Here is a 27,426-nt window from a genome sequence, read left to right on the forward strand (position 1 = left end):
CAAATGACCTCAAGGAATTCTTCATCTAAAAGAGTCTGTAGCGTTAAGACGCACAGACCTTTCAACACATGAACGTCAAACTCATAGCAACCAGTTTCTAAATGCAAAATTAATCTTTTAACTCCCCGGTCATAGAGAAATGTCTTTATTATCTCAGACGGGTGATTTGCATTGTGTTCATCTGGTGCAGCAGGTTAAACTTAGAGAGAGTAAAGTTTGAATTTTGCGCATGAAATTACTGCAAATGTGGATCTGAAAACGTGGAATTCCTGCCGTTCACTGCTTCAGCCAGCCCGCCAGGCTGCCTGCAGTCTGCAGCCTCACCACGTGGGGGCGGTCAAGACGCGCCGGCGTGCTTGTGACGGAGAGAAGAAGAAAAACGAAGAAGAAAACCCGCGAAGAAGAAACGCGTGAGTTATTTTTAGGATATTGTGACCAAATTTTACAACAAAATATCATCGTAACGACTTTAATCGCACAGCTAAGTGACACCGTGGAAACCGTGTTTGATCACGGTTGCATTGCAGCGTGTTGTAGTTCGTCCAGGCGTCGTTTAGGACGTGATAAACGTCTGGGGTTCACTGCATGCGTTGTTTGTGGCTAACACTGTTAGCCTGGAAGCTAACTGTTTTTTTAGTCTGACGTTTAAAAGTTATAAAGTCTTTCATCAGTGCTGCAGCTCACTTTCACTTCTATGGATTTGAAGAGTCGATCTTTTGTTTTCTGTCGCAGCATGTCCAAAAGGAAAGTAACGTTTGAAGATGGTAACGGGGAGCTGGACCTGGAAGAAGACGTCCCGAATAAAAAGGTGCCGTTGTGTTGTTTACGTTGTTATTGCGGAATATTTCGGACATTTTCTTGACCCATGAACAGACTGATGTCCCCCGATGGCGTCAGTCTTGTTCATGTGTTGTGATTTGATTTGGAACGAAAGAAACAGTTTTCACTGTTAATAGAGTTTATCGACTGAAAGTTGATAGGAAGTCAAATATGTGGTGTGTTATATTTATACGTTTTTACATTAACTCTACCTTTTTAGGTTGTAAATTGAGCCGAAACACAGTTTATGCTGATCTATCCCCCCAAAAAACAGCAAAATCAACATTGGTTCTTTTCTATCAACACTTTAATCAGTAGAGTTTCTAACTTGGTTTCCTCCTGATCAGAGCTGCGAGGCCGTCAGTGGACCAGGGTCCAGGTTTAAGGGGAAACACTCCCTCGACAGCGACGAGGAGGACGAAGGCGACGACACGAAAAGCAGCAAATACGACATTCTAGCGAGTGACGATGTGGATGGTACGTCACCCTCATTACTCCTTTTCCCCTCTAGTTTAGTTTCGTTTCTATTTTAGGAGGAATTTAGAGTTCAGAGCTTTGACTCGTAGATTAGAAGGTGATTGTTACTTCTTGTTTCCGTGGTTTCAGGTCAAGAAGACGCGACGCTGGACTTCGACGAGGGCGTTTCCATCACGCCGTTCAATCTGGACGAGGAGATGCAGGAGGGACACTTCGACTCCGAGGGAAACTACTTCGTCAAGAAGGAGGAGCAGATCAGAGACAACTGGCTCGACAACATCGACTGGGTACCGCCACTCGCAGTGACGGCGGCTCTTTTACACTCAAACAGTTTAAAAACTGTGTTTGATCGCGTTTGTCCCTCCAGGTGAGAATCAAAGAACAGCCGTTTAAAAAGAAGAAGAAAGGCCTCGGAGCCAAAAGGACCCGCAGAGCCGGAGATGAAGACGAGGCGGAGGAAGAGCGACAGAGGGAAGAGAAGCAGGCGGCTAAAGATGGAGAGGAGGAAGAGGAGGAGGAGGAGGAGGAGGACAAGGAGCCGGCGGAGGACCCTCTGGCCTCCTTCACGCAGCAGCAGCTCCTGCAGGCGCTGCTGGAACTCTTGCAGCCCGGCGAGACGGTGGCCTCGGGGCTGCGGCGCCTCGGCGGCCTGGGCGGGAGGAAGAAGGGCAAACTGAGGGAGGAGAGGGAGGAGGGCGAGGACAACAAGAGGGACGCCGAGACGCTGGACAAGCTCACGGCTCTGGCGGACAGGCTGGTCGGCTCCGGCATGTTCGAGATCTACCAGCAGACCTTTGAGAAACTGTCGTACCTGCTGAAGAACATGAGCAGCAAGAAGCCGGCGGCCAGACGCGGCGACGGCGGCGACGGGGAGCTCGACATGTTCGGAGATCAGTTTGACGAGAAGGTCGGCGGCAAGGACGAGGAGGAAGACAAGCGAGGTAGAGGATGGTGGGTCTTGTGGTTGTTCTGCTGCAGAGCGGCGTTGTTGAGCCGATGTGTCGTCCTCAGTGAGTGACGGAGTCCTGTGGGAGTACAAGTGGGAGAACAAGGACGACTCGGAGGTCTACGGCCCCTTCAGCAGCCAGCAGATGCAGGTGAGGTCGACGCCTCAAACCTTCACAGCCTCCTTCCTGTCTGTAGTGTCACGGGAAGAGAGAACGTTATTCATTCCTCCCCGGGGGGAAACAAACTTGCTCAAGGTAAAAGGTGCAGAACTTATAAAATGAAGGAATTAAAATATGTAAACGTATGTAAATATCTAAACAAGAGCAAAAAAGAGCACAAAAATAGAATATGTAAAAAGAAAACAATCCAGTAAAAAGAAAAATCCTCTAAAAGAGAGTAGATTGCCAGGATTGATACACACAGTGTAGAGAGGTAAAGAGATGTACTCGTGTGTAAGGTCCATGTAGGACGTGTACTCAGTGCAGGTGTAAGGTCCATGTAGGACGTGTCCTCAGTGCAGGTGTAAGGTACATGTAGGACATGTACTCAGTGCAGGTGTAAGGTCCATGTAGGACATGTACTCAGTGCAGGTGTAAGGTCCATGTAGGACATGTACTCAGTGCAGGTGTAAGGTACATGTAGGACGTGTCCTCAGTGCAGGTGTAAGGTCCATGTAGGACATGTACTCAGTGCAGGTGTAAGGTCCATGTAGGACATGTACTCAGTGCAGGTGTAAGGTCCATGTAGGACATGTACTCAGTGCAGGTGTAAGGTACATGTAGGACGTGTCCTCAGTGCAGGTGTAAGGTCCATGTAGGACGTGTACTCAGTGCAGGTGTAAGGTACATGTAGGACGTGTACTCAGTGCAGGTGTAAGGTACATGTAGGACGTGTAGGACGTGAGTTGTTAAATATCCTAACAGCTGTTGGGAGGAAGGACTTCCTGTAGTGTTCTGCTTTACACTGAAGGAGCTGCTGAGCTCCTCCACTGTCCTCTGTCCTCTGTCCCACCTCCTCCATGATGGAGGACATTGTGGTTAACGTCCTCCTCTGTCCCACCTCCTCCATGATGGAGGACATTGTGGTTAACGTCCTCCTCTGTCCCACCTCCTCCATGATTGAGGACGTTCTGGTTAACGTCCTCCTCTGTCCCACCTCCTCCATGATTGAGGACGTTCTGGTTAACGTCCTCCTCTGTCCCACCTCCTCCATGATGGAGGACATTCTGGTTAACGTCCTCCTCTGTCCCACCTCCTCCATGATGGAGGACGTTCTGGTTAACGTCCTCCTCTGTCCCACCTCCTCCATGATGGAGGACGTTCTGGTTAACGTCCTCCTCTGTCCCACCTCCTCCATGATGGAGGACATTCTGGTTAACGTCCTCCTCTGTCCCACCTCCTCCATGATGGAGGACATTCTGGTTAGCGTCCTCCTCTGTCCCACCTCCTCCATGATGGAGGACGTTCTGGTTAACGTCCTCCTCTGTCCCACCTCCTCCACAATGGAGGACATTGTGGTTAGCGTCCTCCTCTGTCCCACCTCCTCCATGATGGAGGACATTGTGGTTAACGTCCTCCTCTGTCCCACCTCCTCCATGATGGAGGACGTTCTGGTTAACGTCCTCCTCTGTCCCACCTCCTCCATGATGGAGGACATTCTGGTTAACGTCCTCCTCTGTCCCACCTCCTCCATGATGGAGGACATTCTGGTTAGCGTCCTCCTCTGTCCCACCTCCTCCATGATGGAGGACGTTCTGGTTAACGTCCTCCTCTGTCCCACCTCCTCCATGATGGAGGACATTGTGGTTAGCGTCCTCCTCTGTCCCACCTCCTCCATGATGGAGGACATTCTGGTTAACGTCCTCCTCTGTCCCACCTCCTCCATGATGGAGGACGTTCTGGTTAACGTCCTCCTCTGTCCCACCTCCTCCATGATGGAGGACATTCTGGTTAACGTCCTCCTCTGTCCCACCTCCTCCATGATGGAGGACGTTCTGGTTAGCGTCCTCCTCTGTCCCACCTCCTCCACGATGGAGGACATTCTGGTTAGCGTCCTCCTCTGTCCCACCTCCTCCACGATGGAGGACATTCTGGTTAACGTCCTCCTCTGTCCCACCTCCTCCATGATGGAGGACATTCTGGTTAACGTCCTCCTCTGTCCCACCTCCTCCATGATGGAGGACATTCTGGTTAGCGTCCTCCTCTGTCCCACCTCCTCCATGATGGAGGACGTTCTGGTTAACGTCCTCCTCTGTCCCACCTCCTCCATGATGGAGGACATTGTGGTTAGCGTCCTCCTCTGTCCCACCTCCTCCATGATGGAGGACATTCTGGTTAACGTCCTCCTCTGTCCCACCTCCTCCATGATGGAGGACGTTCTGGTTAACGTCCTCCTCTGTCCCACCTCCTCCATGATGGAGGACATTCTGGTTAACGTCCTCCTCTGTCCCACCTCCTCCATGATGGAGGACGTTCTGGTTAACGTCCTCCTCTGTCCCACCTCCTCCATGATGGAGGACGTTCTGGTTAGCGTCCTCCTCTGTCCCACCTCCTCCATGATGGAGGACATTGTGGTTAGCGTCCTCCTCTGTCCCACCTCCTCCATGATGGAGGACATTCTGGTTAACGTCCTCCTCTGTCCCACCTCCTCCATGATGGAGGACGTTCTGGTTAGCGTCCTCCTCTGTCCCACCTCCTCCACGATGGAGGACATTCTGGTTAACGTCCTCCTCTGTCCCACCTCCTCCACGATGGAGGACATTCTGGTTAGCGTCCTCCTCTGTCCCACCTCCTCCACGATGGAGGACATTCTGGTTAACGTCCTCCTCTGTCCCACCTCCTCCACGATGGAGGACATTCTGGTTAACGTCCTCCTCTGTCCCACCTCCTCCATGATGGAGGACATTGTGGTTAACGTCCTCCACTGAACCGCTGGAAACTGTTAGTTAGTCCATGACTGGACGTCAATATCTGAATGGATCATTAGATTTCTGTGATTTGGGCGGTGAAAACAGTTCTGTTGGTATTTTATTTCACTTGATTGGTGATCAATTGCACGGAATTCTTATATTCTGCAGTATAAAAGACTTGAGATGTTTCAGTTTATCTGTAATAAATCTGATTTAGTTTGAGAAGCAGCTCCGTCAGAGAAAACAACTGTAAACAACAACAATGTCTGTCAACGCTCCGCAATTAATGGTCGACAACAAAGACGTTCATCTGAAATCATTCAGTCGTAACTCATAAACTCAGATGTATTTAAAAATTCTATTTCATTGTGATAGTTATGACCTTTATTTAAAAAAAATTACAAATTGATCCATCTTACAAGTTGAGTTTTTTTTATTTGAATATTAATACATTTTATTTATAAAGCACTTTACATTGAAACAATCTCAAAGTGCTGCGGAGGAGAAACATTAAAACGTAGGTCAAGGAAAGTAAAACAATTAAAGGTTAAAAGCAACACATTTTCATGATTTCAACAGTAAAACCAAGAACAATAGAGGTTTTAAAAAAGTGCAAATATATCAGTTTGTGTGTAATAAATCTAAAATATAAAACAGTTTGTGTTCAATGATGGTTAAATTAACTTTTTCATTATTTTTCAAATGATGAGTGTTGAGAAGCTGCAGGGCTGCAGCAGCGCCCTCTAGTGGAGTGTTTTTCAACCAAGACACACTTTTTTCTTTGTAAAACTCTGGAGTCCCACCTCCACCTGAACATGTTAAAATGTTAAACTCTGTAGCCTCTATTAACAATATAAAGTCTTTCTCATCACAGTTTTATCAACAGGAATCCAGTAAATCCAGAAACCAGGACTTTTTTTAATAGTGCCTCCCTCAGTGTGAAACCTGGACCTGATGGATGAAGAGCTGAGATCCTGGTTTTCAAAAACTTCTCCATCACTGTCACTGACACAGTACTTTGATACAAGATGGTAGCAGGAGGTGGAGATGAACCACACTGACGTCTGTCACTTTACATTTCACCGGCAAAGTTCTGTGCTGCCCTCTAGTGGTGAAGAGTATTTATACATGATTACTCTGCAACACACTGCCCTCTAGTGGTGAAGAGTATTTATACATGATTACTCTGCAACACACTGTCGCTGTGAGAGAAAAGGTTTTTTTAGAACAAAATGTGAAATGTGATAATTTCCCCCGACTCAGCTGACGGAGGAAACACCAGAGGTGGAGAACTCTGGTCTCGTGGGTCAACATGTGATCAGCTGGTTCACTACTGACTTGTACGCAAAGAGCAGAGGATCCTTTCATCTCCTCCGTCTGCAGGGTTACTAGTAAATCCCACTGACCAGGGTCTGGGGTCAGTGTGACCTCTGACCTCTGACGCTGCTGGGCGGGATCATGACCTCCGTCTGCCGTGTTTGTTTCCAGGACTGGGTGGAGGAGGGCTACTTCAGCAGCGGCGTCTACTGCAGACGTGTGGACCAGGACGGCTCGCAGTTCTACAACTCCAGGAGGCTGGACTTTGAGCTCTACACATGATCGTCTCCACGCCATCGTCTCCACGTCTCCATGTCATCGTCTCCACGTCTCCACGCCATCGTCTCCACGTCTCCATGTCATCGTCTCCACGCCATCGTGTCCACGCCATCGTCTCCATGTCATCGTCTCCACGTCTCCATGTCATCGTCTCCACGTCTCCACGCCATCGTCTCCACGTCTCTATGTCATCGTCTCCACGCCATCGTGTCCACGCCATCGTCTCCATGTCATCGTCTCCACGTCTCCACGCCATCGTCTCCACGCCATCGTCTCCACGCCATCGTCTCCACGTCATCGTCTCCACGTCATCGTCTCCACGTCTCCACGCCATCGTCTCCACGTCTCCACGTCATCGTCTCCACGTCTCCACGTCATCGTCTCCACATCATCGTCTCCACGCCATCGTCTCCACGCCATCGTCTCCACACTGCCGCGGTTTCGTCGTCTGGTTTGAGTTTAACGGGAATTCTAACTTTGTCGCCGCGCTTCACTTCAAGGCTCCCGCTGCACCTTTGGGTGCACGAGGTTGCAAGTTTAAAACCCGGAGGAAATGTTCTCCTCCGCGTCTGCAGGTCTTTTACCAGTTTTCCTAAAGAAAGAAAATAAAATGCTGAGTTTGAACTGCAGTCGACACTCAGGTGGAGTTCACTTTGTAACATGTGACTTTATTGATTGTTTTTGTTTTGCCTTATAATAAATGTCCTGATTTGTGTTTCACGTTGTGACTTGACGCTCGTGATTATGACCATTTTTAAAAACATTTTTTGAAACAAAATCAGTCGGTAATTTTCGAAGCTCTTTTAATGGCCGATCCTTTTACTTTCCTATCTTTTCATTTAAAGCAGGTTTTCACTTGTAGCAAACGTTCCCAGTGGACGTTTGTAGATTTTGTAAACCTCAGTGTTTTACTACTGAAGCGTTTGCTTTATTCTTAGAAGGTTGTGGGTTCAAATCCAGGGTTTTTGTTTTTTTTCTGTAAACTCTGCAAGTTCTCTGTAAGTGTGCAAGGATGAGGGAGAGATGAAGGGCTGGTTTTTATTATTTGATTGCAATCCTGGTGGAAACGTCTGGTGAGCGACGGGAGTCCAAAAATACTTTCATATGGCGTTAAATATATATATATTCTTGTGTTTAAAAAAAATCATATTTGCAAGCAGCCTGTTGCAGCCGCCTGGATTTAAGAAAAAAAACAAAACGTTTTTTTCCACAATATTTTCCGCGAAATTGTTTTTTTTTTAATTAAGAAAAAAAAAAGACTGGGTTTTGTGAGCCATTTTTCTCTACACTCCTATTGGCTTATCCCGGATTGCCGACATGATGCTCGCCTCCCGATTGGTCAGATTTCTGCAGGGAACCTGAAGCCGCGCTCTGATTGGTCGAGCCGCCTGGCTGGCTGCGAGTCGCTGCGAGAGGCGCCGTCCGTCCGGCATGTCTTGTTTACGGCGAGGTCGGATTACCGTCCCCCGGTCCCGGTAAACCGCTCAGGTGAGTCCCAAACCCCCCCGTTTCAGCCCCGGTAACCGCGTTCGGGTGTTTTCCCGCCGAGGCCGAGTTCAGTTCTGCGGCGAAAGAACGGAAGCCGTGGAGATGTGACAGTTCGCGGCTCCGTCTAATCCCCGGTCGGCGGCTGCAGCGCCACAGTGAGAGGCGGAAAACCGGCGCCGGCTAAACCCCGCCGCGCGAACCGAGGCGTCTTCAAACCTCAATGTGGAGACGCTAAAAACATTGGGCCCTCAACAGTCTCACCATATTCACCTTCCCCACGAACCTCAGCCGCAGGAAACGTTCTTACAAAGGAGAGTTTTAATTGTAAGACTGTTCTTTTTCCTGGAAATAGACGAAGCTCAATTTGGATCCTCGCTTCTTCTATTTGGTGAAAACGAGGCTGAAATAATCCTGAAAAACTGAAACATCTCTCTCCTGTGTTATTCTACCGTTGTGTCCGCTTTTGATCTTTTTTTTTAAAATATGGGATGTATAGATTTTATATCAGGTAACTTTTATATCTGTTAGATGTTCGTTTCAGCAGCTTTGTGTTTTTCACGATGAGATCAAATCCAGTTTATTTCTCAAACCTTCTATTTTTATTGCACATTGCAGGGATTTCTGCAGTTATTTCCGTTCCAAGACCAAATAAAACATCCCCATCATTTGTCGTCATGCGTATAAAAGTGTGACACAGAGAATAAAACCCGTTAAAGCTCTTTATTCGCTCTATTTCCACACATTCTCTACTAGTGAACCTCACATGAGGCATTCAGGCTCCACCTTCTCCCTCGTGTTGCCAGGGACTGTTGTTGACACGTTGATCTCGGTCTCTGTGTGTCCAGGTAAATAAGAATAGAATAGATTAGAATAGAATGTATTCCTCCCCAGGGGGAAACACGAACCTGCAACAGCTCGAGGTAAAAAGGTGCAGAAATTATACAATTAAAGAATTTAAATAAAATATGTAAATATCTAAACGAGAGCAAAAAGAGCACATAAAATAGCATAAGTAAAATTTAAAAAATAAAACAATCCAGTAAGAAAAGAAATCCTAGTATAATGATATACACACAGTGTAGATGGGTAAAATCAGAAACTGAGATGAACTTATTGAGATGTTAAACAGACTAATACCAGAATGGCAGTGGAATCAGAACCATGTAGTCCAGAACACAGACGTGGTTCTCTGAGTCACGTCTTGGTAGAAAAGCCTCCAGTGAGTCAGTGCAGGAGGGTTTTGCTCTCAAAGCTCCTGGTTTGAAAACGATTCCTGACAGACGGTTTAGAACCAGTTCTTCAGCTGGAGTCTCCTTGTCAGGACGTCTTTAATCATCACGAGGCCAACGGACCTTTATCGTCACCGCCAGAGGGGCGAATGTGACGAAGCACTTCTTCTTCCACCAGGACCAGTGACGACCTGCGGAAAATGTCCTGTTTGTTTTATACTTCAAGTATAAAGATTTGTGTTGGATATTCATTGCAAAAAAGGTTTTGAGTAACTTCCCAACCTTTGTTTTGGGAGTTAAATGTCCTTGCTGCTGCTCAGAACCGTGACTGGAGGCCGAGGCTCGTCTGGAAGGTGATTTTTAACACAATAAAATGAGACGATCACAAAAAGCTTCGTACTTGGTGCTTCTCCTCGCCCTGCTGCCGACAGGATCCACTGCTCCTCGTCGCTCTTAACCAGGGTTTGTGTCAACACACCTAATGGTTGCTTCATTTCTTTGGACCGTTTAGTGAGACACTCCTACAAAATAAAAGGCATCAGTTAGATCAGTGTTTTTCAACCCTTTTGGAGCCGAGAAACACTTTTTTCTTTGTAAAACTCTGGAGTCTCACCTCCACCTGGAAATGTTAAAAAGTTAAACTCTGTAGCCTCTATTAACAATATAAAGTCTTTCTCATCAAAGTTGTATCAACAGGAATCCAGTAAATCCAGAAACCAGGACTTTTTTTAATAGTGCCTCCCTCAGTGTGAAACCTGGACCTGATGGATGAAGAGCTGAGATCCTGGTTTTCAAAAACTTCTCCATCACTGTCACTGACACAGTACTTTGATACAAGATGGTAGCAGGAGGTGGAGATGAACCACACTGACGTCTGTCACTTTACATTTCACCGGCAAAGTTCTGTGCTGCCCTCTAGTGGTGAAGAGTGTTTATACATCATTACTCTGCAACACACTGCCCTCTAGTGGTGAAGAGTATTTATACAGGATTACTCTGCAAAACAAAAATGTTTTTTTAGAACAAAATGTGAAATGTGATAATTTCCCCCGGCTCACCTGACGACCTGGAGGAAACACCAGAGGGTGAAAAACTCTGAGTTAGAGGTTCAACCATCTGCTCTCTTCACCTCCGATATCTTAGGTTTTAATATCAGCCGATGACGGAAAGTGGCGCTGAATTACTTAACAGACGGAACATCGTATTGTGGAAAAGACTGTGATCATTGTTTTATGCATCTGTTATGTCTTTCTCAAAAGAAAAGAACACATTTACATATATATATATATATATGCACTGAGATATTTTTCACCAGGTTGGTTGGTGGATTTTCAAAATAAACAGCAGTCAGCCCTTCACAGTGTTCAGTGTAAATGTATATGTTGAGTTAAACTCAGTGACACGTCTGTCGCTGCGACATGTTTTATTTAGTTTACTTTGTTCATCAGTCAAAGATGTTTTCAACCTCGTCAGTGAACTGAAGCTTCTGAAGTGTCGCTGAGATAAAATCTTGTCGTTCGTCGTGTTCAACCTTTACTGTCGCTGCTCTTCATTTCAGAACCGCCCCCCCCTCCTCTCCCCCCCCCCCCCCCACCTCCTGTCCCAGAGTCCAGAACAGTAAGTCCTCCTTGCCTCTCCGAGCCGCCCTGAAGGGTTTTGGTGTGTGTATGACCTCCCGCATGTTTGTGTTGTCGTTGTTGTTGTTTACAGAGAAGCCAGAGACGAGACACAGCAGGGGGGATGTTGACGTCCCCCTCTGACCCGCTCCCTCACTTAGCCTGTCCAATGGATGGAGGGTCCCCCCCCCCAGACCCTCTGTGTACTGCACCTCCCCTCAGTGCCCCCCCTCCACCTGTCCTCTCCTCCTCCTCCTCCTCCTCCTCCTCCTCCTCCTCCTCCACTCCCAGGTAGACTTGTCCTCACCTTTTCCTGTCATTTGTTTTCATCCGCGACACGTTTTGCAGACGGACAGTTTCAGCTTCAGACTCTCAGGCTTCACTTTGAGTTCCACTTGAGCAACGTGGTGTTGAAGGTTGTTTACATCAACCAACATGATGATTGGCCTGTGAAGTGGATCGTCGATGTTTCTATTGTTTGATTCCTGCGTTCGTCTGACGCCTCCTGGCAGGTTCTCCGGTGTTACAGATTCATAATAACGTTCATCTTTCAAACCGTCCAGGATGTTCAGGAAATAGTTCTTCAGCAAGGTTCAGTCTCTGAATTGTGGCTGTGCACCTTAGTGGTTTTCAAAATAAAACAGCATTGGTGTAACGCCACGTAAGGACGTTTTTTTGCCGACAGTGTATTACTGAGCGAGTGAAAAAATTGAAAATCAAAATTGAAAATTGCATGTAAAACTAAGCTTCCTCAGCAAACGTGTGGCGTTTGAGCAACACAGTGAAAGTTCTGGTGAAATTCAGAGGAAAGTGACTCCTAGTGGACGTTTCTGCCTCACGAGGGTGGAGGTTGTGTTGCTTCCATCTGCCTCAGCTAACTTCATTTCATGTTTTCTTTTTCACCTGTTGAAGACAAGCTGCAGGTTGGTTTGACTTTTGTTGTTGTTGTTGTTGTTGTTGTTGTTTCTTCCCCCTGAAACCTTCTCAGCCGCGTGAATGATGGAACATGTGGCCACAGGCGCAGCGGCCGCATTCAGGGGGTCAAAGCTGAAACACCAGAAAAACAGAGTGACGCACCAAACCCAGACTCTCCCAGTCCGTCCAGTCCGTCCAGTCCGTCCAGACCCTCCAGACCCAGTCCGTCCAGACCCTCCAGACCCAGTCCGTCCAGACCCTCCAGACCCTCCAGACCCAGTCCCTCCAGACCCTCCAGACCCAGCCCGTCCAGTCCGTCCAGACCCAGTCCGTCCCCGGCCAAGGGGCCGAGGCAGAGCGGGGACATGGTAGGACTTTGGTTAAAGAGCAGCTTCTTTTGATGCTCGTCATTGACGAACGGAACCAAACTGCTCCTTCTGTTGGTGGTTTTTTTATAGGTGCAAATATCACAGTGGAAGTCGCCGCGAGTCGCCGGCGTGCCGACCCCCCCGGACCAGAACCAGGTCAGTTCAGCCTTTCCCTGCCTTACTTTTGTTTTTAATTTGTTTGGTGAGTAAAGCCGGGGATCTGGAGACGAACCAAGGCGCCGCTTCTCGCCTGTCACCTGCCGCCTGCCGCCTCTCGCCTGCTGCCTCTCGCCTGTCGCCTGCTGCCTCTCGCCTGTCACCTGCCGCCTCTCGCCTGCCGCCTCTCGCCTGTCACCTGCCGCCTCTCGCCTGCTGCCTCTCGCCTGTCACCTGCCGCCTGCCGCCTCTCGCCTGCTGCCTCTCGCCTGTCACCTGCCGCCTGCCGCCTCTCGCCTGCTGCCTCTCGCCTGTCGCCTGCTGCCTCTCGCCTGTCACCTGCCGCCTCTCGCCTGCCGCCTCTCGCCTGTCACCTGCCGCCTCTCGCCTGCCGCCTCTCGCCTGTCACCTGCCCCCTGTCACCTGCCGCCTCTCGCCTGTCACCTGCCCCCTGTCACCTGCCCCCTGTCACCTGCCCCCTGTCACCTGCCGCCTGTCACCTGCCGCCGGTCACCTGTCACCTGTCACCTGCCGCCGGTCACCTGTCACCTGCCGCCTGTCACCTGCCGCCTCTCGCCTGTCACCTGCCGCCTCTCGCCTGTCACCTGTCACCTGCCGTCTGCCACCTGTCACCTGCCGCTTCTCGCCTCTCGCCTGTCACCTGCCGCCTCTTTCAGTCCAGTTTAGGTTGTTGGTTTATGCTTTCTTCTCATAAATGCAGCAGGACTCCATTTATTCAACGACGACGCTTCGACTTCTCCTCCTTTTCAGGACAGAAGTGTTGAGCTGCTGGTTTAAGTCCGTATGTGACGAGAATCCGACAGCCAAAGCTGGGATTTCTGCACCCGTCGCATCATTTCCATGCACGCTGCAGACTCCTGCTGCCAACGCCAGTTAAAGAGAGAAATTGCGTGTTGCATTGACTCATTTTGATGTTCCAATGAAAGAACCTGTCAGGAAGGCCAGTCTGACCTGCTGCTGCAGGAAAGGGTTAATCTGGAATGGAATGAAGAAGAAAAGTTTTGCTTCGTATTCACATTTTTCCAGATGCTTCCTGTGGTGTTTGTTGTGTTAAACTAAAAGTTTAAGATATTTTTTCTTTTGGAAACAGAGAAATGATGATAAACTTAAAGTTAAAGTTAGAATTTCCTTTTTAAAGCTCAAACTCTTGAATTCTCTGTGGGTTTATGTTGCAGGATGGATTTGATGTGGACTTTACAGCACAGCACCAAAACAAGTGAGTTGTTTTTGTTTGAATCTTTACATTTTTTTTGCTTTTTTCGAACATCATGCAAGAACATACAAAACATTTGACATAAAGATATTCACAATTCTAAAACAAAACTGCCCATTAGACTGGAGCAATGCAGAAGTTACACTAGATTATACAATGTAATGTACATTTCTATAATATACAGGATTAAAAGTTTATGATACTGTCCCATTTTCCCAGTATTTCTCTTCTTTTTCAGTTTGTAGTTGTTGCACAACTCAAGCTTTATTTTTCAAATTGATGATCTCGTTTCACTGAAGCATTTCACTTGTGCTAAATGTTCTATTGTACGTTGGTTTTTGTGCGTTACCACAGCTCCTTTGTGTTTATTTTGTTGTTCTGGAAATCATGTTTGTTTCTTTGTGTTCATTGGAAACTCAGGCAAAATAGCCAGAAGACCCCACAGAAGAAAATCGACGCTTCTGCCGAACAAATCATTGAGGAGAAATTCTCCGTAGGACCCAGAACCGATCTGGACGAAAGCAGGTCCAGCATGGACGCCTGTGCCCAGTTGGCCGTGGGACGCCATGTTGACAGGGGGCCTCTGCCCACCGGGTGGCTCATCAGACCTTTGATCCAGTCGTTCAGATCAAAGATGGCCAGTTTCACTGAGATCGTCATGAGTCCCGTCAAACTCCTCAAAGGCCACGGTCCTCTACCGTCCCTCGGCGAGGACGAGCCGGGCAGCACTTTTCATCCAGAGACACAAAGTGAGGACAGACATCAGGACGACGGCGCTCGGCAGCCGAGGCTCGGCCACGTCGGACACGCCTACTCTAAAAAGATAGACTTTGATGTAGAGTTGGCGAGACGCAACAAGCAGGAAGACGCCTGTGCAGTAGACCAGCAGGAAGACGACTGTGCAGTAGACCAGCAGGAAGACGACTGTGCAGTAGACCAGCAGGAAGACGACTGTGCAGTAGACCAGCAGGAAGACGACTGTGCAGTAGACCAGCAGGAAGACGACTGTGCAGTAGACCAGCAGGAAGACGACTGTGCAGTAGACCAGCAGGAAGACGACTGTGTAGTAGACCAGCAGGAAGACGACTGTGCAGTAGACCAGCAGGAAGACGACTGTGCAGTAGACCAGCAGGAAGACGACTGTGTAGTAGACCAGCAGGAAGACGACTGTGCAGTAGACCAGCAGGAAGACGACTGTGCAGTAGACCAGCAGGAAGACGACTGTGTAGTAGACCAGCAGGAAGACGACTGTGCAGTAGACCAGCAGGAAGACGACTGTGCAGTAGACCAGCAGGAAGACGACTGTGCAGTAGACCAGCAGGAAGACGACTGTGCAGTAGACCAGCAGGAAGACGACTGTGCAGTAGACCAGCAGGAAGACGACTGTGCAGTAGACCAGCAGGAAGACGACTGTGTAGTAGACCAGCAGGAAGACGACTGTGCAGTAGACCAGCAGGAAGACGACTGTGCAGTAGACCAGCAGGAAGACGACTGTGCAGTAGACCAGCAGGAAGACGACTGTGCAGTAGACCAGCAGGAAGACGCCTGTGCAGTAGACCAGCAGGAAGACGCCTGTGCAGTAGACCAGCAGGAAGACGCCTGTGCAGTAGACCAGCAGGAAGACGACTGTGCAGTAGACCAGCAGGAAGACGACGGGCCGTCGGACGCTTCTGGGCCCGGGGTTCCGTCCACCACCCAGTTCCATCCCTCGGCCAATCAAAGTGCCTCACGTCAACCCAGCCTGCACACGACCAGGGTCGCCCAGGACCAGGATGACCAGGAGGACCAGCAGCCCCCCCGGATGAAACCACTGCCCAGAAAACGTGCCAGAAACAGGAATGAAGTGAAGGACAACATTAGAAGACGTTTGTCGCCAAACACTGACGTGGACGAAGACGACTCCTCTCCGTCGGTTAAAGTAAACCCCGAGTTGAACGACGTGAAGGAAACGTCTTCACCTCCAGTTTGTTGCACCGAGACAAACCCGGTCTGTCTTCAGACCCACGTTGACGACGGAGCTGCTGAAGGTCTGCCGGCGCCACAGAACCTCCAGAACAATCACACGCATGGTGCTGATAGGAGGACGCCGAAACCTGCGCCTGGGTCCAACCCTGAAACGCTCTCAGGCGTCGGCAGGACAAAGAGGACGCTGAGACTGAACAGCCACTCCCACAACTCTGTCAAGAAGAAAAGACTGCAGGACTCACTGACAGACGACAGCAGGACTCAAGAGTCGATAGACGGTGCAGTGAGGGTCCTGAGGTGGCCAAGGAAAGGGGTTCTGTTGACAGAAACGATCACAGATCATCCAGAATCTCTAAGACCGGAGAGACGTAGACAGGCTGGACCCACCGGGGGGAGCAGGAGAGACAAAACTGTCAAAGTAACACTCAGTAGGAGGACTGAGACGATGTTGGACCTGCAGACTGGAAGAACCCCGGAGGACCGAAGCCGCGGTTCTTCAGACGCCTGCAGCAAAGACGAACCTGTCGGTTCAAGCAAAAGGCTGAAAACACAAGTATTGGCAACAAGCGTGGATCTGGAAACCTCCGTGGCGATCGCCTCCCCAGAAGACGGCGAGGAGGAGCAGCTGCCTGACGTCCTCGTCCGTCCCGACACCAAGCAGCTCAACGGCAACTTGACCAACCGGCCGTCCAAACGGAAGTCGCCAAACCAGGCTAGCTCCGTGTCAAAAGCAAGCGGCGGCGAGCCGCCGTCCTCCTCGCTGCTGTCCCTGGTGCTGCACAGACTCTCGCCCACGGACTTCACCGGTCCCTCGGGGCCGGAGCAGAGCCGGCCGTCCAAGAGGACGAGAACAGGCTCCGGAGCCGCCGTCCACTCGTCCGTCTCCAACGGGACTCACGAGGCGCAGCGATGCGTCAACGCCAAAGAAAAGCAGTCAGAAGAAGGTGAGAGGTCACGGCACCCCGGGGACTCGCAGGCGGCGCCCTGTGGAAGGAACGTCCAGGCCTGTCGCTCCAGAAACGTGCCGGTGAACCCCCGGAGGGCCGAGAGCCACCGGAGGAGGTGCAGGATTGTGCGGGGTCGGACTCGAGGGGACGACGGGACGAAGGCGTCCACCATGGAGGACGCAGACCTGAGCGGGTCCTCCTGGCGGTCGCCCGGCGGCGTGGCGGGGCGCCTCCTGCGCAGCTCCTCGTGTCCGGAGATCCCCTCCCTGCGTCCCCACGACGCCCCTTGGTCGTCCCCCCTGCTCACGCCGCTCCACGGCAGGACCCCGGCCCCCCCCCAGCAGCACCACCACCACCACCACTCCCACAAGCCCCAGCGGCGGGCCCGGCGCCACACGGTCTGCAGCGTGGAGGTGGAGCGGGAGATCGCCCCGCTGTGTCTCCGCAAGGAGGTGTACCCGTCCAGGAGGCCGTCCCCCTACGACCACCACTCGCCGGCGCCGTCCCCCGGCTCGTCCATCTCGGCCCTGGCGTCCTGCTTCCTGTCCAGCCCTCTGGCCTTCCTGTCCACCAAGGCCTCCGGTCACGCTCCGTCCCCCTCGTCCTCGTCCTCGTCCTCCCCGCTGAGCTCCTCCACGTGGCACCGTCCTCGTCCCGACTCCTCCGGCGCCCCGGTGGATTCCAGCAGCAGGTAACGGCGCTGTTCTTGGAAACGGCCAGCGACGCCGTGATGCGGCGGCGCTCGTCTGAACTGTTGGGCTTCTTTCAGCGGGACGTCGCTGGAGAGGAGACGGCAGAGTGAGGACGAGGAGGACGAGGACACCAGCTCCTCCAGCCAGGAGTTTGAAGACGTGGGCCTCAGGGAGGAGAAGGCTCTGTCCGATTCTGACATCAAGGTACCGTCTCCTCTCGCGCATAGCAACCAGTTCCTGCTGTGGTTTGGTTCCCTCTGATCCTCACTTCCTGTCAGGTGGTGCAGAAGATGGAGGAGCCGGGGAAAGTTTCCTCCATCAGGATTCGGAAAACTTTGCCCAAACCCCAGAACAACCTGACGCCGATGGGCCTCCCCAAAGCCGTCCGGTACGAGTTTCACCCACCTCGGGCCTCACTTCAGCTTGTTAATGTCTATTTTCTACTTTTGGGTGAATTGGAACCAAGTTGAAACCACATGAACAATCCTACAGCTTTCCTGTCGTGGTGATAAATAACACAAAACATCCACATCATGGTGTGAAATCAGCTTTTAGCATTATTTATTTGTAAGAGAAGCACCAATATGTTCACACACTCTGAACCCTGCAGCTTATACAATATTTAACGAGCCTCTGCTGCAGGTCCATGGGCGGTGCGTTCAGGTGCATCACGTAACTCCCAACTTTATTTTCTCATCTTTTTAAATTTGATGGGCGTGGCTTATAGTCGTGTCTGGAAATGATGGTAATATTTATTTATTTATTTTATTTACTTATTTATTTGTTCATGTTATTTCATGCCATTTCACTATATATACATATACATATATATATATAATAATTTGTCATTGGTCACACAACATCACAACAGCCTCCTTTTTCTTACAGTTCAACAGTTACAGTCAATTTTTATTTATTTTTTTCAATTCTTTTCATCGTCTCTCAAATTTTTCTGTTTGTATATTTTCTTAAATTTGTAAACATTTAAACAACATTTAAATTCCACACTTAACGAGTTCCACAGTTTTACTCCATGAACAGATGGACATTTCTGTTTCAACGATGTTCATATTCATACAATTCTTTGAAAAATCTCTCCAGGAAGAATGAAAGTTGATAAGATGGTTGTTCAAACATCTTGATAATGAAAACACAAATGTCAAATCAGGTTTGATGTGGTGTCGATGTATTTCCTCCGTCAGTGTGGTGTAATGAGCTGCAGACTCACCGTCACGTTTCTCTGCAGGCTGAAAAAGAAGCAGTTCAGTTTGGAGGAAATTTACACCAATAAGAATTTCAGCAAACCTCCTGAGAGGTGAGTCGGCTCGTTAACGCTCGTTAACGCTCGTTAACGCTCGTTAACGAGCGTTAACGCTCGTTAATGCTCGTTAACGCTCGTTAACGCTCCATCGCCACCTTTTCCCTTCACACCTTTCTGACTGAGTGCAGCTGAAGTTTTCCCTCCCGTTGAAGTTTTCCCTCCCGCTGAAGTTTTCCCTCCCGTTGAAGTTTTCCCTCCCGCTGAAGTTTTCCCTCCCGCTGAAGTTTTCCCTCCCGTTGAAGTTTTCCCTCCCGCTGAAGTTTTCCCTCCCGCTGAAGCTTTCCCTCCCGTTGAAGTTTTCCCTCCCGCTGAAGTTTTCCCTCCCGCTGAAGTTTTCCCTCCCGTTGAAGTTTTCCCTCCCGCTGAAGTTTTCCCTCCCGCTGAAGTTTTCCCTCCCGTTGAAGTTTTCCCTCCCGCTGAAGTTTTCCCTCCCGCTGAAGTTTTCCCTCCCGTTGAAGTTTTCCCTCCCGTTGAAGTTTTCCCTCCCGCTGAAGTTTTCCCTCCTGCTGAAGTTTTCCCCCCTGCTGAAGTTTTCCCTCCCGTTGAAGTTTTCCCTCCCGTTGAAGTTTTCCCTCCCGTTGAAGTTTTCCCTCCTGTTGAAGTTTTCCCTCCCGCTGAAGTTTTCCCTCCCGTTGAAGTTTTCCCTCCCGCTGAAGTTTTCCTCCTGTTGAAGTTTTCCTCCTGTTGAAGTTTTCCCTCCCGCTGAAGTTTTCCCTCCCGTTGAAGTTTTCCCTCCTGTTGAAGTTTTCCCTCCCGTTGAAGTTTTCCCTCCCGTTGAAGTTTTCCCTCCCGTTGAAGTTTTCCCTCCCGCTGAAGTTTTCCCTCCCGCTGAAGTTTTCCCTCCCGTTGAAGTTTTCCCTCCCGCTGAAGTTTTCCCTCCTGTTGAAGTTTTCCCTCCCGCTGAAGTTTTCCCTCCCGTTGAAGTTTTCCCTCCCGTTGAAGTTTTCCCTCCCGTTGAAGTTTTCCCCCCGCTGAAGTTTTCCCTCCTGTTGAAGTTTCCCTCCTGCTGAAGTTTTCCCTCCTGTTGAAGTTTTCCCTCCTGCTGAAGTTTTCCCTCCTGCTGAAGTTTTCCCTCCTGCTGAAGTTTGCCCTCCCGTTGAAGTTTTCCCTCCTGTTGAAGTTTTCCCCCCTGCTGAAGTTTTCCCCCCTGTTGAAGTTTCCCTCCCGTTGAAGTTTTCCCCCCTGCTGAAGTTTTCCCTCCTGTTGAAGTTTTCCCTCCTGTTGAAGTTTTTCCTCCCGTTGAAGTTTTCCTCCCGTTGAAGTTTTCCCTCCCGTTGAAGTTTTCCCTCCCGCTGAAGTTTTCCCTCCCGCTGAAGTTTGCCCTCCCGTTGAAGTTTTCCCTCCCGCTGAAGTTTTCCCTCCCGCTGAAGTTTTCCCTCCTGCTGAAGTTTTCCCTCCCGTTGAAGTTTTCCCTCCTGTTGAAGTTTTCCCTCCCGCTGAAGTTTGCCCTCCCGTTGAAGTTTTCCCTCCCGCTGAAGTTTTCCCTCCCGCTGAAGTTTTCCCTCCTGCTGAAGTTTTCCCTCCTGTTGAAGTTTTCCTCCTGTTGAAGTTTTCCCTCCTGTTGAAGTTTTCCCTCCCGTTGAAGTTTCCCTCCCGTTGAAGTTTTCCCTCCCGCTGAAGTTTTCCCTCCCGCTGAAGTTTTCCCTCCCGTTGAAGTTTTCCCTCCCGCTGAAGTTTTCCCCCCCTGCTGAAGTTTTCCCTCCCGTTGAAGTTTTCCCTCCCGTTGAAGTTTTCCCTCCTGTTGAAGTTTTCCCTCCCGCTGAAGTTTTCCCTCCTGTTGAAGTTTTCCCTCCCGTTGAAGTTTTCCCTCCCGCTGAAGTTTTCCCCCCTGCTGAAGTTTTCCCTCCCGTTGAAGTTTTCCCTCCCGTTGAAGTTTTCCCTCCCGCTGAAGTTTTCCCCCCTGCTGAAGTTTTCCCTCCCGTTGAAGTTTTCCCTCCCGCTGAAGTTTTCCCTCCCGTTGAAGTTTTCCCCCCTGTTGAAGTTTTCCCTCCCGCTGAAGTTTTCCCCCCTGTTGAAGTTTTCCCTCCCGCTGAAGTTTGCCCTCCCGCTGAAGTTTTCCCTCCCGCTGAAGTTTTCCCCCCTGCTGAAGTTTTCCCTCCCGTTGAAGTTTTCCCTCCCGTTGAAGTTTTCCCTCCCGCTGAAGTTTTCCCTCCCGCTGAAGTTTTCCCCCCCGCTGAAGTTTTCCCCCCTGCTGAAGTTTTCCCCCCTGCTGAAGTTTTCCCTCCCGTTGAAGTTTTCCCTCCCGCTGAAGTTTTCCCTCCCGCTGAAGTTTTCCCTCCCGTTGAAGTTTTCCCTCCCGCTGAAGTTTTCCCTCCCGCTGAAGTTTGCCCTCCCGTTGAAGTTTTCCCTCCCGCTGAAGTTTTCCCCCCCTGCTGAAGTTTTCCCTCCCGTTGAAGTTTTCCCTCCCGTTGAAGTTTTCCCTCCCGCTGAAGTTTTCCCTCCTGTTGAAGTTTTCCCTCCCGTTGAAGTTTTCCCTCCCGCTGAAGTTTTCCCCCCTGCTGAAGTTTTCCCTCCCGTTGAAGTTTTCCCTCCCGTTGAAGTTTTCCCTCCCGTTGAAGTTTTCCCTCCCGCTGAAGTTTTCCCCCCTGCTGAAGTTTTCCCTCCCGCTGAAGTTTTCCCTCCCGCTGAAGTTTTCCCTCCCGTTGAAGTTTTCCCCCCTGTTGAAGTTTTCCCTCCCGCTGAAGTTTTCCCCCCTGTTGAAGTTTTCCCTCCCGCTGAAGTTTGCCCTCCCGCTGAAGTTTTCCCTCCCGCTGAAGTTTTCCCCCCTGCTGAAGTTTTCCCTCCCGTTGAAGTTTTCCCTCCCGCTGAAGTTTTCCCTCCCGCTGAAGTTTTCCCTCCCGCTGAAGTTTTCCCCCCCGCTGAAGTTTTCCCCCCCGCTGAAGTTTTCCCCCCTGCTGAAGTTTTCCCTCCCGTTGAAGTTTTCCCTCCCGCTGAAGTTTTCCCTCCCGCTGAAGTTTTCCCTCCCGTTGAAGTTTTCCCTCCCGCTGAAGTTTTCCCTCCCGCTGAAGTTTTCCCCCCCGCTGAAGTTTTCCCCCCCGCTGAAGTTTTCCCCCCCGCTGAAGTTTTCCCTCCCGTTGAAGTTTTCCCTCCCGCTGAAGTTTTCCCTCCCGCTGAAGTTTTCCCTCCCGTTGAAGTTTTCCCTCCCGCTGAAGTTTTCCCTCCCGCTGAAGTTTTCCCTCCCGCTGAAGTTTTCCCCCCCGCTGAAGTTTTCCCCCCCGTTGAAGTTTTCCCCCCTGTTGAAGTTTTCCCTCCCGCTGAAGTTTTCCCTCGTGTGTTTCAGCGGTCTGGAGACGGTCTTTGAAGTTCCCCTGAACCGTAAGAACGGCTCAGAGTCTCGGTTCGGCCACCGGCGGCTCAAGAGGTTCCTGAAGTTCCTGGAGGGCGGGGAGCCCCGGAGGTCCAGGAAGCCCCTCAAGGCCGGCGCCCCCCCGTCCTCCTCCTCCGCCTCCCGGCCGCGGCGCGGCGGCGGCTTCGCCAAGGAGGCGGCGGCGCTCAGCGCGGCGGACCTGGACTTGCTGCTCTGCACCAAACTGGACCAGCTCAACCTGTGGCTGGTCCAAGACCAGGGCCACAGTGACCCCCCCGTCGACCAGGGACACAGCTGACCCCCCCGTCGACCAGGGACACAGCTGACCCCCCCCCCACCGCTCAGGTCTGTTTGGGAGCTACCGGGGGCCAGGGGGCGCTCTGGACTGCCAGGGGGGAGTCTGCACCACCAGGGGGGGGGGTCTGCATCGCCAGGGGAGGGGGCTGCACCGCTGGGGGGGTCTGCACCACCAGAGGGGTCTGCACCGCCGGGGGGGGGGGGGCAGCAGGAAGGTTGGTAGAGCTTCTGACGGTTCAGTGCAGAGAAGCAGGATTAATAAAGGGTCATGACATAAAATGCATTTGACATATTTACAGCAAGTCATTTCAACCCCCCCCTCCTGGTCCCCCCCCCCCCTCCTGCTCCCCCCACCCCCCCACCCCCCCAGAACCTCCAGTGTTCCTCCCCGTCCCTCCCGTTGCTCCTCCTTCCTTCAGGCAGCTATGTGTTTTTATGAAATGCTAACATGGTGAAACTTTTATAAAATAAAGTGCCAGCAAAGAGATTTTTAACAACTTTCACAGCTGATTTCTCTACAATGTTCTTGGACTGCGTCAATACAATTACTGGGCTCAGGTTCTAGTTCCTTATGTGTATTTACAAATGTACTTGTTGTGGATCTTTTTTTTATATAAATATATATTATTATTATTAATATTCTGATTATTAGGCACAAACTGGCCTCCAGGGTTTGAATCCTCTGCTTCTCTGGATTGTTTCTATTTGTCGCTAATGTGACTTAAACTACCTACGGAGGATTAATTACTGAGAATATTTCTTCTTTCCGCCAAGTTGTAATGAAGTTGCCTTAACTGTACCACGTGTTGTTTTCTACACAGATTTGTTTGTAACGGCGTTTTGTTGTCTTTTCCACTGAGGCGTGTCAAAATGCTTCAATAAACTCAAGAGCACAAACACTTTCTGCTCGTTTTATTATAAAATTGCTTTTGTTTTACATTAAAAACAATAAAAACATGGCGACAGTAGATGTAATAAGAGAAGTTGTTCTAATTGATTCTTTGCTAGAATCAACAGCTGATCTGATGGTTCTAGTCTCCGCTACGTTCTAGACGTCACGTCGAGTTCTAGACTAAAGACGATGCTGCGTTTTGTTTGTTCTTTCTGGAGATCAATAAATATTGTAGCAGACAGAAACACGTGGGAACCGTTTCCTGGAGTCCTTGAACGTTCCACATCTCAAGTAGAGTTTGTTCTCAACATGGTTCTTTTCCTTCAGTCTGGAAACTCCAGGAAGCTCCAGGAAACACCAGGAAACTCCAGGAAAGTCCATGAATCTCCAGGAAACTTCAGGAAAGTCCAGGAAACTTCAGGCATCTCCAGGAAATGCCAGGAAACTCCAGGAATCTCCAGGAACCTTCAGGAAACGCCAGGAAAGACCAGGAAACACCAGGAATCTCCAGGAAAGTCCAGGAATCTCCAGGAACCTTCAGGAAACGCCAGGAAAGACCAGGAAACACCAGGAATCTCCAGGAAAGTCCAGGAAATGCCAGGAAACTCCAGGAATCTCCAGGAACCTTCAGGAAACGCCAGGAAAGACCAGGAAACACCAGGAATCTCCAGGAAAGTCCAGGAATCTCCAGGAACCTTCAGGAAACGCCAGGAAAGACCAGGAAACACCAGGAATCTCCAGGAAAGTCCAGGAAATGCCAGGAAACTCCAGGAATCTCCAGGAACCTTCAGGAAACGCCAGGAAAGACCAGGAAACACCAGGAATCTCCAGGAAAGTCCAGGAATCTCCAGAAAACTTCAGGAAGCTCCAGGAAAGTCCAGGAAATGCCAGGAATCTCCAGGAAAGTCCAGGAAATGCCAGGAATCTCCAGGAAATGCCAGGAATCTCCAGGAAACACCAGGAAAGTCCAGGAATCTCCAGGAAACACCAGGAAAGTCCACTCCTTGTGGCGAGAGTTTCCACCTGTCCGTCAGGTGAGCAGAACTTGGTGTCCGTCTGATAGTCTTAGTTCTTGGTCCGTCTTAGTTTCCTCAGTTCTAATGAGCCTCTGCTGCGTCTTCCGTCCCGACGAGGACCGTCGGTCCATGAAGGTGAGGAGGTAGGAGACCAGGACCACCAGCAGAGGGACGGACACCAGGACCAGGACCCGTCAGTCCATGATGGTGATGAGGTAGGAGAGCAGGACCACCAGCAGAGGGATGGACACCAGGACCAGGACCCAGGTCACGATGGAGAGGAACCCCAGCTTCCTCGCTCGCCGGGAGAACTTGTCCGCCGCCTCCGGGTCCGTGGACGTCTCGGCCTGGAAAGACAACGGTACCTTGGATTAACGGTCCAACTGGCGTCACTCGTGGAGGAATCTAGACGTTAAACATTGGATTTCTGTGGGACAACTGAACATATTGTGTCCAGTTGTCTTCTACACAGCTGGAGGTCCTCCCACTGCCCAAGTTGGGAAAAACAAATGTTCAAGGATTTCCTAGTTGGTTGTCGACGTCTCCTCAGCGCTCCACGTTGCAACAACATGGTTGGAACAGATAAGAGGTCAGAGGTCACTTTGTCCCACGGAACGTGAAGCTCTGAGAAGAACCGGTTTGAAGCAGTTTTGGAGACAAAGGAATAGCAACGTCACCATAGCAACGCATACATCACCATAGCGACGCATACATCACCAGGAACTGACCGATGTGAGGTTGAGGTGTCGTCTGCAAATGTCTAGATATGAAGCAGGCGTTGCAGCGGGCCCTTCTTCCCTGTGGACCCGGCCTCTGTACTGGGGTCTGCCCAAACTCTGATATATGGAATTTTGTAGCATTATGTAATCTGATATATGCATTTTTGTAATCTCTTGTTTGTGTGATTATTAAATTTATTATTGAAGAAATTAACTCTGTTTCTGCGTCTCCAGGATCAAACGAACACGCAGGAGTTCAGGGGAACACGGGGAAGAACTCCAACAGATGGGATCAAAGACCAGGACCAGGAGGAGCCGGCAGACCCGGGTCTGGAGCGCCGGGACCGGCAGACCCGGGTCTGGAGCTCCGGGACCGGCAGACCCGGGTCTGGAGCTCCGGGACCGAGGGTGAAGTACCTTGACGGAGTTGATCAGCGCCTGGTAGCCGATGCAGCTGCAGCCGCAGACGATGCTGCAGACGGCCAGCGTCCTGTGGTGGCGGTCGCCGCAGCAGGACGCAGGGACCCGTCCCCCGCCGTCCCCCCGCGGCTCCGTCCCCAACCCGGGGACCAGGTCCAGGCAGAACTCCTCCACGTCCGGCGCCGCCCGGACCCGAGGGGAGGACAGGGTCCTCAGGGGAATCGACTCCTCCATGGTGTCCACGCTGGACGGTTCTGCAGGACAGGAGGGACAGGTGAGGACAGGGGAGACAGGTGAGGACAATATGACCAGGTGAGGACAGGGGGACCAGGTGAGGACAGGGGGACCAGGTGAGGACAATATGACCAGGTGAGGACAGGGGAGACAGGTGAGGACAATATGACCAGGTGAGGACAGGGGGGACAGGTGGGGACAATATGACCAGGTGAGGACAGGGGGACAGGTGGGGACAGGGGAGACAGGTGAGGACAATATGACCAGGTGAGGACAGGGGGACAGGTGAGGACAGGAGGTCCAGGTGAGGACAGGGGGGACAGGTGGGGACAATATGACCAGGTGAGGACAGGGGAGACAGGTGGGGACAGGAGGTCCAGGTGAGGACAGGGGGGACAGGTGGGGACAATATGACCAGGTGAGGACAGGCGGCGCTGGAAACATGCTGCTGTGTGTGTGTTGTCTGCACTTTTGTGTATATTGTGCGTATGTGTCTGTGTACTAAAAAAACATATTTAGATATAGATATAGATATAGATATATGGATATAGATGTATGGATGTATAGAAAAATATTTTTTTAAATTGACTAAAAAGAACAAAAGGCCCAAATGGCTTCAAGTACTAAAATAGTTAAAATCACTAATAACAGTTAAATAAAAATATGAAACGGATGAAATAGATTAAACAAGTACATTTTCCAAAATAGCAAAGATCATTAGAAAATGAAAAATACGTCAGATAAATATGATTAGAAACTGGTTTTGTTCGCTGCACCTGTTTTCTGAGTTTCATTGAATCGTTTCATTTCAGGCGGAACAAAGCAGGAAGTGACCAAATATGGTCGTAGTGTTGAAGGGAGCACACACACACACACACACACACACACACACACACACACACACACACACACACACACACACACACACACACAGGTGGTTGAATTCAGGCGTCAACACTTTCCCAGCCTAAACTTCAGGATTGGGACTTGAAGTTAAGACGTCCAGGACGTTGAAGCAGCAGCAGGTTTCACTTTTAGCGCCGCAGCAGGAATGTAAACTGAGCGTCTGCTACAAGCCTGGACAGGCTCCTTGCACCACCTCAGCACCACCTCAGCACCACCTCAGCACCACCTCACACTCCTCCGTCACCAGAGGTTTTACAACATGAAACAGAAACTGTGTCGACCAAACGTGAAAAACAAACAGCTGAAGAAGTTGAACTGTTGAACTTTGTTGTGAAGTTCCTGCTCGACCAGCTGAGAGACACAAACAATGGCCTGCAGGTGATTTGATCTCTGATCTCTGATCTCTGATCTCTGATCAGCTCACATCACTGGTGGTGAGCTCCGAGGGAAAGGAGCTCTGAGGGAAACGAGCTCCGAGGGAAACGACGGCAGAAACGACTTGTTGCCGCCGCTCGCGGCTTCAAGGTGTGAAAGTTGAGACGAAGACGTTGATTTGCTTCAACTCACCTGTGGGGGGGTGGGGGGGTGGGGGGGTGATGGGGGTCAGGCCCTCAGAGGCTCAGCGGTGGTTCCCTTCTCAGCGGCGTCGTTCTCTTTTCTTTTTAAAACACAGAAGTTTCAGAAACTTCCACCTGCTGCTGCTCAAACTCGCCTCCTGAGAGACAACGAGTCCCGACGCCATGGAGGTAATGAGTGACAGGAAGGAGGGCGGCAGGGCGAGACTGTGTGAAGGCTTCCACGCCCAACCACACACACACACACACACACACACACTCCCCCCCCCCCTTCGGTCTTTGGTTCCCACATTGTTTGGTTTTACTCAAGGAGGCGTTTATTACGCAGTTTGAAAGTTTTCCCACGTCACATTCCAGAGCTGTGGGGAAAAGGTGTGCCGG

At 50.5% G+C, this 27,426-nt stretch overlaps 3 protein-coding genes across 5 annotated transcripts; 2 read left to right on the forward strand and 1 right to left on the reverse strand.

Moving 5' to 3' along the window:
• Positions 1–386: 386 nt before the first annotated feature.
• cd2bp2 (CD2 (cytoplasmic tail) binding protein 2) lies at positions 387–7,468 on the forward strand. Of its 3 annotated transcripts, none has more exons than XM_080511176.1 (7): positions 387–410; positions 733–808; positions 1,167–1,296; positions 1,426–1,583; positions 1,664–2,237; positions 2,308–2,393; positions 6,641–7,468. In XM_080511176.1, the coding sequence occupies exons 2-7, from the start codon at positions 734–736 to the stop codon at positions 6,749–6,751; spliced, it is 1,134 nt and encodes a 377-aa protein (XP_080367302.1). In that variant the 5' UTR covers positions 387–410; position 733; the 3' UTR covers positions 6,752–7,468. The 3 variants fall into 3 exon arrangements, with proteins under 3 accessions (XP_080367302.1, XP_080367303.1, XP_080367301.1); XM_080511177.1 differs by having other exon boundaries at positions 407–414; XM_080511175.1 differs by lacking the exon at positions 387–410 and having other exon boundaries at positions 456–808.
• Positions 6,934–22,490, forward strand: prr14 (proline rich 14; the record flags this gene model as incomplete). The annotated part of the gene is made up of 11 exons (XM_080511833.1): positions 6,934–7,323; positions 8,092–8,223; positions 11,176–11,372; positions 12,070–12,364; positions 12,455–12,520; positions 13,717–13,757; positions 14,175–17,357; positions 17,436–17,562; positions 17,637–17,746; positions 18,605–18,673; positions 21,960–22,490. The coding sequence occupies 11 exons, from the start codon at positions 6,934–6,936 to the stop codon at positions 22,282–22,284; spliced, it is 4,935 nt and encodes a 1,644-aa protein (XP_080367959.1). The 3' UTR covers positions 22,285–22,490.
• Positions 22,491–23,180: 690 nt separating this feature from the next.
• Positions 23,181–27,209, reverse strand: LOC308141003 (transmembrane protein 265-like). The gene is made up of 3 exons (XM_080510995.1): positions 27,038–27,209; positions 25,328–25,584; positions 23,181–24,538 (listed from the first exon to the last, which is right to left on the reverse strand). The coding sequence occupies exons 2-3, from the start codon at positions 25,562–25,564 to the stop codon at positions 24,386–24,388; spliced, it is 390 nt and encodes a 129-aa protein (XP_080367121.1). The 5' UTR covers positions 25,565–25,584; positions 27,038–27,209; the 3' UTR covers positions 23,181–24,385.
• Between the last annotated feature and the right edge of the window lie 217 nt (positions 27,210–27,426).

This window comes from Blennius ocellaris (genome assembly GCF_963422515.1).
Source record: "Blennius ocellaris genome assembly, chromosome: 16".
In the NCBI taxonomy this organism is placed as follows: Eukaryota; Metazoa; Chordata; class Actinopteri; order Blenniiformes; family Blenniidae; genus Blennius; species Blennius ocellaris.